The sequence below is a fragment of the Pelophylax lessonae genome (assembly GCF_965119305.1).
Source record: "Pelophylax lessonae genome assembly, chromosome: 2".
NCBI classification, from domain to species: Eukaryota; Metazoa; Chordata; class Amphibia; order Anura; family Ranidae; genus Pelophylax; species Pelophylax lessonae.
The window spans coordinates 118,207,064-118,219,302 of NC_138769.1; the positions used below are offsets into that span (position 1 = coordinate 118,207,064).

At 43.1% G+C, this 12,239-nt stretch overlaps 1 protein-coding gene across 4 annotated transcripts in view; it reads right to left on the reverse strand.

Moving 5' to 3' along the window:
• SPECC1 (sperm antigen with calponin homology and coiled-coil domains 1) overlaps nt 1-12,239 on the reverse strand; it is a 689,067-nt gene that overhangs the window by 323,442 nt on the left and 353,386 nt on the right. For all 4 annotated transcript variants that reach the window (XM_082247576.1, XM_082247577.1, XM_082247575.1 and 1 more), the window contains one exon: nt 1,012-2,585. In XM_082247576.1, coding sequence (XP_082103702.1) covers nt 1,012-2,585 — 1,574 coding nt within the window. The remainder of the gene's footprint in view (nt 1-1,011; nt 2,586-12,239) is intronic.

Below are 12,239 nucleotides of genomic sequence, written 5' to 3' on the forward strand. Positions count from 1 at the left end.
TTTCAGATAATTTTGTTAAAAAGTGGAAGATTCTTTGTTTTCACATTTTCAAATGAGTGTTGAAGGGTTATAGCCTCAGGTTTTTTTTGTCAGGCTTTCTGCTTTATAATATTTTTTTGTTGTCACAGGAAGGAAGGGGAAATCTCCAAGTGGGGACAGCAATAGAACGATTTTTCTTTTACTGTCAGTTTCTGCAAAACAAGAAGTAAGAAGTCTCCCCAGGGGCCATGCAGACAGCAATAAAACATAACAATGGTCTTAACATTCCCAAATTCTGTTAAAAACTAAAAGAAAATTGTAATCCTAAAGTGTTCCTACACCAACAACAGTAAAATCAGTGAGTATATGCAGTTAAGCATGCCTTTTATACTCACTGTGGAACCCAAGGGGTTACTCTTGTGCATTGTGTAAAAAGGCTGTTTGATCCTGTCTTCCCTGATTCTCCCCTTCTTCTGCTGTCCCTAATCCTTCTCCTGATAGTACAGAGCTTTGGGGGCACTCTGCACATGCTCAGTTTTGTGTGTATAGCTAGAGAGCTTTTTTTTTTTGGGTGGAGGGTGCATGTAATCAGCACAGGGCCAATCAACACTGTTCAGACAGAGGGTTGGGGGTCCTGCAGCCTTACGGAACAGTTTGAGTAGAATTAAAACTCCTCCTACAAGCTTTAACAAGACACTGATAGATGTCACAAGACTGCTATATACTGCTGATGAGAAAAGGTATTTAGCAGTTTATATTTACTAAAATTATTGCATTTCCATGTTCTGTGTACTGTGGGAGACCAGATATAGTGAATGCAGGGTCCTGGGTTTAGTAAAACTTTACCTTTGAATACCACATTAATTAGGCAGAAGTCTTTCCTACCTGAGCCAAAGTAATCATCAAAAACATAAGCATTCCTGGACCATTTGTTTTTAGAAAATCTGAGCCCAAATATGCATTTCAAGTGCATGCAAATAATATTTTAAAACCAGAAAATATTTTAAACAAATACATAAAATGATGTCAGACCTTAGCCAGAAGACACTGTAACTGCTTAACTTCACTGCTGGCTCTTAAGAGCTCTTGGCGAAGTTCGGAACATGTCAGTTCTAGATGTTCTTTCTCCTTGTAAGTAGAATTCAGCATTTCTTGAACCTCCGAGTTCTCGGGGGTGTTTCCCATGGCTGTCATCTCAGCTACTTTCTGGCGCTCACCATCTAGTTGAGCCTTTAAACAGCTGCCTTCAATTTTAAAACCTTCAATGGTGACTTTTAGGTCTTCCACTGTCTTGGCGATACCACTTTTCTCTTTCCTCTCAGTTTCCAGGAGACTTTGAAATTTTCCAGTTTCTTCTTTCAGTCTTTTTATCATCACCTGAGCCTCCTGGTGTTCTTTTTCGAGGCTTCTCAAACTACTGGTTAGTTGTTGCTGAATATTGAGCAATTTTTCCCTTTCAAACTGAGACTTTTCCACAAGCTCTGAGTATTTCTTTTCTAACTCTGCAAGTTTGCTTTGAACCTGTGTTTGCTCTGTCTTTGCCCTCTCTTGGAGAAGGGCCATCAACTTCTCATTTTCCTGACTCAGCTGATCTGCCCTTTGTCTTTGCTGCTGTAGGGTTGTTTCCAGAAAAGATTTTTCTTCCACAAGCTTTTCACTTTCTAATGTTAGCTCCTGTACCATTAGATTTTGATCAGAGAGTTCCTGTAGTGTTGCTTGAAGTTCCTCTGCAGTACTATGCTGGTTTTCTTCCATCTTATGTATTTTTTCAGTCAACGAGGCTACAGAGAGTTCACTAATGTTATTTGGGGAGCTACCACTAGTCGAACATTTTGAGCCTTGGCATGGAATACTTCCAGATGACCCAGGTCTAGAAGGCACATCGGCTAAGTGCTCAAAATCAGAGTCAGGAGAAAGGGAGGCTTTAGTGACATCACTACTTGATGAACCAGATATAGGAAGACCATTTCCTCCGGCAAGCAAATGGCTGTTCTCAGGCTCTTCTGTTAAAGGGCTCTTCACCTTGCTCCCTGTGCTTGTCACCTGGGTGGAAGCTGATAGGATACTGCTATCAGTTCCATTGCTGCTTATAGTATCAGAAAGAGGAGACTGCTCTAAGCTGTGCAGTTTCCGCTTTAGGTCTTCATTTTCCTGACGCAAAAGAGCAAGCTCTTTCTGTAAAAATAAGTTCTTACCCTGAAGGGTCTTTAACAATACTTCAGGGTCTGTACCTTCTGTCAGCTGAACCTCTGTGGATGGTTCCAGGTTGAATGGGATGTCGGGGCTTGGACATTCCTTTTCTTTGCATTTCTGCAGTTCACTCCGAAGTTTGCTAATTTCAAAATCTTTTGTTTTTGCTTCGGCCAATAGCTCTTTAACATGTGATTCCAACACAGAAGGGTTGTTCGATTCATTGTCATGTTTAGGTTTAGGGGAAGAACGGATATTCTTTGCAGGTGTAGAAGCACTGGGAGATGTAGGACTTGGTAGTGTTTTTTTAGATGTAGTAGTGGTTGGAGGCCGTAGAGCTGTCCTATCTCTTGCTATTGGTGTTGGCAGATCTCGGGGAGTTGGTATACCAGTCCTCCTTGTAGCTGAGGCCCCACCTGCAGTGAAACAAGAAAATAAGTTATTTATCACAGGTACTTATATAGTGCTGTCAATTTACGCAGTGCTTTACATATATGTTGTACATTTAAATCAATGCCTGCCCTCAAGGAGCTTACAATCTAAGGTCCCTAACTCACATACATACATACTAGGGTCAATTTAGACAGGAGCCCATAAATCTTATCAGAATGTTTTTGGAGTGTAGGAGGAAACCGGAGTATCCAGAGGAATCCCAAGCAGGCACAGGGAGAACATGTAAACTCCAGGCTGGTTGGGATTTAAACAGATGACCCTAATGCTGCTAGGGGGGTCGCTAACCACTTACCCACCATGCTGCCCACAGTATATGCACATAAATATCACATTTAGAATAAAAATCAAAACTATTACCTAATGTGTTTCGTCTTCATTATCAGTACATTAAAATTTCTACAACATTAGACCGACCACATTGTAAACTTCAAATAAAAAACAGATGTTTCATGTTTTCCAACAGTGAGGGCCTGTTCACACCTGAGTCACATAGCAACATGCCGTGTTCCTGTGCGACTCAGTTCAGTTCGATTTTTAGCTTATTAATTTCAATGGGCTGAAATCACACTGGATCCCACCAAAAGTGCTGCATGCAATACTGTTGAAAAATGCACTGCAACCAGATCACACGATACAGCAGCGAGGGCTGGTTCACACCTGATTCGAATAGGAACGTGATCTTCGCCCGCGGAACACATGTTTGTGTGCGACTCAGTGCAGTGTGATTTTCAGAACATTCATTTGAATCACACCAAAAGTAGCGCATTCACTACTTTTCAAAACGCACTGCACTGGATCGCATGAAACTGCAGTACCATGTGATCCGGTGCAGGCAAACGCACTTCATTTGAGATCTACATTTGGGGTGTTGTTAGAATTATATTGACACTTGCAGCAGATCTCCCACTGCATTCTGAACGCACATGAAGCATAGGTTTCCCGCACTGCATTCCAATGTAAAGAAGAATGCATTAGGCTGACTTACATTAGCAGCAGGGCTTTTTTTTCCTCAGAAAAAAGGTGCAAAAAAGGTGCAGGATCTTAACCACGACCCCCCCCCCCAAAACCCCTTCCCAAAACTGGTCAAAATTTCACTAACAGTGGGAGGGTCTTAAAGGGGCATAGTGCAGAGTGCAGAGTTTGGTGGGGCTACACACAGAGTGCAGAGTTCGGTGGAGCTACACACAGAGTGCAGAGTTCGGTGGGGCTACACATAGAGTGCAGAGTTCGGTGGGGCTACACACAGAGTGCAGAGTTCGGTGGGGCTACACACAGAGTGCAGAGTTCGGTGGGGCTACACAAAGAGTGCAGAGTTCGGTGGGGCTACACAAAGAGTGCAGAGTTCGGTGGGGCTACACAAAGAGTGCAGAGTTCGGTGGGGCTACACAAAGAGTACAGAGTTCGGTGGGGCTACACAAAGAGTGCAGAGTTCGGTGGGGCTACACAAAGAGTGCAGAGTTCGGTGGGGCTACACAAAGAGTGCAGAGTTCAGTGGGGCTACACAAAGAGTGCAGAGTTCGGTGGGGCTACACAAAGAGTGCAGAGTTCAGTGGGGCTACACAAAGAGTGCAGAATTCGTGGGGCTACACACAGAGTGCAGAGTTCGTGGGGCTACACACAGAGTGCAGAGTTTAGGGGTGTGCCACATGCAGAGTTCGGAAGTGTGCTACATATACAGTAGAGTTCAGGAGTTCAGATTTCTTCCACAGCTGCTTAGTTCCACATCTCATTTTTAACTTTTTACCTCCATCCACATCTCACTAGTACCTCCCCTCACTGTAGATGGCTTTGCCTCTAACTTGCAGGGAGATCCACCAGTGGGAGTGTCAGCATTCACACTGCACCCCAGGCACGGGCATCTCCTTTTTCCCCATACTGCACTTGGAAAACACAGGAAGCCAGACTTCTGTGTTTATGACTGATAGTGGAGAGCAGGGAGCAGAGGACCTGAGCCAAAGGTGGTGGAACTGAGTTTCATCAAATTCCAGCTGAAAAAAATCCCTGACTAGCAGTGATTAGATCTGTAAACATTTGTTCTGAGCACATCTCTGATTTTGCTCTTTCTGCCCTTCGCCCTCAGGGCCAGTTCACATTGGTGCGATGCAGGAACGCTGCGAATCCACTGCGGGTTTCTGCATTGCACCCGACTCACAGGCAGTTCACACTGCCATATGCAAACTGCTGGGAGTGTCAATACAACGTAAACGACACCCCCAGATTAGTTTGCATATCGCAGTGCGAACTGTCAGTTCGGACAGAAATCGGATCGCATAGGTGTGAACACCTATGCGATCTGATTTTGGTGCAGACCAAAAAAGGGTCCTGTGCGACTTTGGTACCAATGAGATGCAAATTCAGCCATGCAATCTGTATGGCTGAATTTGCATCTCACAGACATTGCATGTGATTTGCATAGAAGTGCGGTGCGAATCACATGCGATGTGAGACACTCAAACAGCACAGCACAAATATCACAGGTGTCATTCACAGACACGGATGCAGGAAGGTTCTGGAAGTGTTTCTCCCCACTGTATATACTAGGAGCATTCAGCAGAGCTCAGAGGGCTCCTAAAGTGATAAAATAGAAGGATCTTATTTGTGTGAATTTAAAAAATCCATAAAGTAAGCTATGCCCAGAGTAGGGCTTGAAACTGAGATTGAATTAAACTAAATGTATTACAAAAAAGCTGGGGGATTAGGACAACTATCATCACATTTCACCTAGAAAACTACAAACTTCTTACATTTATTCTACATTATTTTGTCCATCCTTGGCCTCTAAAGTCTACAAATTCAACAAAGAGCAAAACAAATTAGGTGAACATTTTCTTGGCCACTATAAAAAAAAAACACACCGCGATATCAAAACTTTACGTCACCTCTCACAACATTCTTCTTGGTCACGATCAAGAATAGAATGCATATATGCTTGCTAAAAAAAAATACCAGAAATAGGCAAAAGACCCTGAACCATATTCTGGGTGATCTACATAAAAAAATCCTCATATTTAAATTAGGATATCTGAAGGACAATGCTTCAATAAAAGCTTCTATATTAAAAATCAGACTTGGGTCCAAATCCTTACAGTGAGTAGTCTGTGCTGGTGCAGAACCCCGGTAGGCTGTAATACAAAGCAAGTAGTGTTATTAGAAAGGAAAGATAGCAAAGGACACTCAACGCACAGCCAACAGCCCACTCATGCAGGTCAGAAAGTTAGACGTCCACAGCTGGAGAATTCCAGGATTAAGGAATAAAACAGAGCGGCAATTAAACTATTATAAGTCGGCGAACGGAAGATTCTTCACGCCAGAGACAGAGAAAGGAAAAAAGCAACCTGCAGTGCAAAGTGCAGTCTTCCATAAAGATCAGAAAACTTACAGCTGTTTTCACTATAGTAAAATGGAATCTGATTGGTTGCCATGGGGAACTGCGCATAATTATTACGGTAGTTTCTGTGCGGAGAAAATAAAACTTAGAAACAGCAAATAATCCCTGCCATTTGTCCAAGCTATGCAAGTAAGCACCAGACTGCTGCATATATTAAAATTGAATTCCAGGTATGATCCTAATTGCATACATTGGATCAGCTTGGACCAGTGGAAGAATGCATATCACATCTGAGGGACTGCTATGAAAATTGACAATCACTATAGTATTGGCACTACTACAGCGATCGATAGCCGCAATCTTCCAGTTCTGTGCCGAGTAGCTGCCCTCCTGTATACTGACCACACAGGTCACTCATTTGGCCCTGCCAAAATCCACACATCCCCTTGTGTTTTTGTTTTACGCTCACCGGCCACATTATTAGGTACACATGTTCAATTGCTTGGTAACAAAAATTAATAAAATCGACCAATCACATGGCAGCAACTCAATGCATTTAGGCATTTAGATGCCGTGAAGATGACTTGCTGAAGTTCAAACCGAGCATCAGAATGGGCAAGACAAAGGATTTAGGTGACTTTGAATTTGGAATGGTTGTTGGTGCCAGATGGGCTGGTCTGAGTATTTAAAAAACTGCTGATCCAGTCAGATTTTGGCGAAAACAACATAAAAGCATGGATCCATCCTGTCTTGTATCAACGGTTCAGGCTGGTGGTGTAATGTTGTGGGGGATATTTTCTTGGCACACTTTGGGCCCCTTAGTACCAATTGAGCATCGTTTAAACCTCACAGCCTACCTGAGTATTGTTGCTGACCATGTCCATCCCTTTATGACTACAGTGTACCCATCTTCTGATGGCTCCTTCCAGCAGGATAATGCACCATGTCACAAAGCTCAAATCATCTCACTAATGGTTTCTTGAACACGACAATGATAAAGCAATGGCCTCCAAACTCACCAGATCTCAATCCATTAGAGCACCTTTGGGGGAATGTGGTGGAACGGGAGATTCGCATTATGGATGTGCAGCCGACAAATCTTCAGCAACTGTGTGATGCTATCATGTCAGTATGGACCAAAATCTCTGAGGAATGTTTTTCACTCTTCCTGGAATCTACCCACAAAGAATTAGGGCAGTTATGAAAGCAAAAGGGTGCCAACCTGGTAATAGCAAGGTGTACCTAAGAAAGTGGCCGGTGAGTGTATATAACAAGGCATTCTCTCATTGGGAGTGGTGAAGAGTGGGACAGTAACATACTCTCCACCTCTTTAAATTAGGGAATGCTCAACCAGCAACCCTCTGTGGTAAGCATGTAGTGGGGCAGCTGCTTGGCACAAGCTGAACCAATGTCAGTATGCAATTAGGATCATAAATGGAGCCCAGCTTTAAGTATCCTTGACTTCCCTCTAGATGTGCATACTCAAAACACAGGGGCCGGCCCTACCATGGGTCCCACTGGGTCCATTGGACCCAGGCGGCACTTAAAGAGGGGCAGCAAATTGACTCCCAAGATTTTTTTTCCAGCAGTTTTGTGTGTCATCAGTTTGTGGCCTTTTTACGGGTGGCATATCCCCATCTCATACTGCTGCCCGTAGTGCAAACTGATGAGTATGAGGAGGCGGAATGTCTCCTCCGGGGAACGTCCCTTGCATGATTGTGGTGTGCACAATGACATCAGACATCAGCGCACTCCATCTCACGCAGGGCAGATTGGGTCTTCTTGGGTGGTGGCCTAGAAATCTTATATTTCTAAAATAATGGATGTGGGGGCCTTTTGGTGGGCATGATTTTTTTCTGGGGGTAGGGTGAAGCCTTTCATTCTGGGACCCAGGCAGCACAATGCCTTGGAATAGTCTAATTCTCCTGCGCTCAAGTGAAGTATAATGGAAGAGGAATGTTTCCAATGGGCTTAAATGGGCATCCGATACAAACTGGAAGAAAAAGACAAAAAGAGGGGCGACCTAGTGCATTACCACTAAAACCATTTATTAAAATAGTAAAACGTATAAAATATACTCACAAAAACAGGTGTGAATATTACACACATCGACATAATCAATATGAAATCTCCAAGGTGGCCAAGGCACTGTGTGATGCTGGATAGCATGCAGTGAACCGCATGAGGCTGCTATGGCTGGGCTGACGCGTTTCTTGGTCTGAGGAAGGGGGTTCACACCTGTTTTGTGAGTATATTTTATACCTTTTACTATTTTAATAAATGGTTTTAGTGGTAATGCACTAGGTCGTGTGTCCCTGTTTTTGTCTTTTTCTTCCAGCACAATGCCTTGGGCCAGCCCTGTCAAAACATCTCCTGCATGGATTAGAAAAGAGCAAGCCCATGTAAAGGGCCGCCTGCCTCCTGCCACACCAATAGTGCAGTGCCTTTGCAGGACACATCTGGACCTATTTTTGTATGGTTAGCTCATGCGGTTGCATCACTTGTAATATGTTTGACAAAAACTTAGTGGTGAATAAAATTGTATGCTTGAAGCCAGATGGAACCCTCTGAACACATTTACAAGTATTCTAAAAATGTAAGACTTCTTACTGCAATCTGCGTCCCCAGAGAAGTTCACCCTCACTTCCTGCCCCAAAAGCTTGACATGAGGGGAGAATGTGGGAGTAATTAAATATTTGACAGCTGTCATTGGAACAGGAATAAAGGAAAACTCTGCCAATAGAAACAGTTGTTTCTGTGTTCACTGTCATAGAAGGGATTTCCCTTCAATTTAACCACTTCAGCTCCGGAAGGTTTACCCCCCCCCCCCTTCGTGGCCAGGCAATTTTTTGCGATACAGCACTGCGTTACTTAAACTGAGAATTGCACGGTCGTGCGACACTGTACCCAAATAAAATTGATGTCCTTTTTTCCTACAATTAGAGCTTTCGTTTGGTGGTATTTTATCCCCTCTGGGGTATTTATTTTTTGCGCTATAACCAAAAACATGACCGATAAATTTTTTTTAAAAAAAAAGCAATATTTTTTACTTTATGCTATAAAACATATACAAAAAAAAAAAATTTAAAAAATCATATTTCTTCATCAACTTAGGCCAATATGTATTCTGCTAAATGTTTTTGATAAAATAAAATCAAAATAAGCTTATATTGACTGGTTTGCGCAAAAGTTATTGCGTCTACAAACTATGGGATAGATTTATAGAATTTTTATTTACATTTTTTTTTTTTTATTACTAGTGATAGCGGTGATCCATGATTTTTAATGGGACTCCGACATTGCAGCAGACAAATCTCACACTAAGGCTGAGTTCACACTGGGGCGGCTTCAAAGTCGCCCACCTCTGAAGCTGCCCTGTGCCGCGCGACTTCAGCGTGGCTTGCAAACGACTTCTCTAATAGAATTCAATGCAAGTCGCCCCCTAAAGTAGTGCAGGATCCTTTTTCTAAGTTGGAGTGACTTGAGTCGCTCCAATTAGAATGGTTCCATTGCACTGAATGGAGCGCGACTTGTCAGGCGGCTATGTTGCCTGTCAATGCGCCCCAGACCCAGGAACAAAAAAAGACATACAGGTACATGATTTCACATTAAAGGGCTGCCCTGCTGCAGTATATGTGCGTGGGGCGGTCCGGAAGCAGTTAAGGAGATTTCCCCTGATTTCTTATTGGTTCTTCAAGACAAAGACAAAATCTCCCCAATGGGGACACAGGTTATAATCCTTCCCTGTTCTATAGGAGTTCCATGTTAAAATGACGACAACCTTATATTGTGGGTAATATCTTTGATAACATTTGTCCCACTATTCCAGGGTCTGGTGGAATGCAGCTCCAGTACATGCATGGTATATATGTGGATATTGACCCTAGAATTATTCTGGATGCCCTACAACCAAGTTGGGCTAGTAACGGGAATGTATCAAGCATTGTCCTATAAGTGAGGATGGAAGAATAGGAGGTGGAATGAATGCTGGAGAACTGATGTCACAGGTTTGGTGCTGTTGAATTGGAAACACGATCAGAGATTGTCAGCAGTTACCAACAGCTGTTCTTCATAACACATGTTGGCTGAGGATCATCACTACAATCACCTCTAGCTTATCATCAATAGGCAGCTGCTCTCCATATGAAGGACACATATGTACACAGCTGGACTAAGTATATTATCTGTGTAATAGCTAGACCCTGTGCAGCATCTCTCTGAGATCTGTGGACAGCAATTCAGATTTACTGTGCTGGCTTGAATCTGTGCATCACCAGCAAAACAGCTACAGTTTTCATTCTGTAAATGCATTAAAATACTACTACTACAGCTTTAAGAATACAAGGGTTGTTCGTTTTCATTGTAGCGCTCGCGCTACAGAGAGTGATGCTGTACCCTAAAACTGGATATACATAGCTCAATTTTTTTTTTAGTTCAGCATGTTGGCTGAACGAGAGAATAGCACTTTAGCTATTCTCTAGCCCTTTAGCTATTCTCAAGCCCTTTAGCTATTCTCTAGCCCTTTAGCTATTCTCTAGCCCTTTAGCTATTCTCTAGCCCTTTAGCTATTCTCTAGCCCTTCAGCTATTCTCTAGCCCTTCAGCTATTCTCTAGCCCTTCAGCTATTTTTTGCCCATCCACGCTAACAGCATGACTGGAGGAACCTCCACTGCCGGCTGCCAAAATACAACGGCGCAACCAAACAGTGGACTGTCTAAATGGATGCAGTCACTGTGTGGCTGATTTTGGTGCTTGTGGGGCCTCCCACAGCTCAAATTTTGAGCCATTTTGGGGCTCCTAAGACTTCCTATGTGGGTCTTAAAATGTATTTCCATTTCAGCAGTGAAATCTGAGAAACCCCCACTATGTGTTTTTATGTGTTTCCATTCACAAACATGCCTATTTATTTTTCTATATATATCATAATTTTTAGGAGGAGGTGTCATGGCTAATTGCAAGGTTTTTTGGAACAAGATTAGGGACCCTGTCTCAAGTCTGTCCTCTACAACTTTACCCTTTTTTTTTTTAGGACAGGCAGTGCTTAAATCTAGTTACAATTGATAACATCTACCTGCACACTACAGAGAGAGGGGGAGATTTACTAAAACTGGTTCACACATAATTTGGTGCAGCTGTGCATACTAACCAATCAACTTCTGGGTTTTATTTGAACAAGCTCAATTTAGAATTGGTTACTATGCACAGCAACACTAAATTCTGTGTGCACCAGTCTTGGTAAATCTCCCCCATTGTTTTTTTTTTTTTTTTTTTTATTTAAGATGTGCAAAAAGGTAACTCTGCATAACATACAATCGGTATTAAGCGTTATAAGAACAACCAATACTCTGAGACGTACTGTGGAAGACTGAGGCATTCACAAGTGGCAACAAGAAAAGCATAACGATTGTACATAAATGCCGGGAGCCCTCCGATTAGGTTGTCCTGGAGGCAGTCTTATTTGAGGGAAGATACCCTCCAACTACCAGAAAAGATCTGCCAAATCACAGAGGGAAGTTTAAAACAGGGTCTGTGCACAGATAGAATAAAAAGGGTTGGGGGTAAAGGTCTTGGAGAAAAAGGAGGGAGGATGGGAGAAAGGATGGGGCACCACCCCCAAGGAGCCAGGGTCATCAGAACCAGTCATCCCCTAGCGTTAATTATGCCAAACACAGCTTCCCAGCCCCCTCATAAACAGACAACTTCCAAGGATTTTCCTAGCTGGAGAGTCCAGAATAGAGAATCTAAAAAAGTTAAGTTGCAATTATTATTTTTTCTCTGGGTTATGCCATGTGAATGGGGTAACAAAAATAAGGTATGTGCTCTCTCAATTTGGCTGCAAACGTGGAAATATGCTTTATAAAAGGGTTAGTTCCCTTTTCAGAAAAGGTGAACACCACACCCTCCACACCCCCCCCCCAAAGTCACCATTGTACTTACCCCCATTGATGAGGAGCTGTCAGTCCCCACGTAGCCAGTGCAGGGGTTCTGGGAATGAAACCCCCCACTCTTCTTCCCCTTTTTTTTCTGTAGGGCTTCTGAGAAGGATCAGAGCGATTCTCTGTGCTGGCGCTGACCAAGCAGAATTGCTCTCATCCATCCCAGAAGCCCTGTAGAAAGAAGAGGGAAAAGAGCAGAGATTTCAATTCCCAGGACTGCTGCACCGGCTGCGTGGGCAGTCACTGCTCATTACCCATAGTAAGTACAGCTGAAAATTGGGGGGGTTAGTAGGTTTAGGCTGTAGGGCAGGGGTCTACAAACTATGGCCCTCCAGTTGTTGAGTAACTATAAT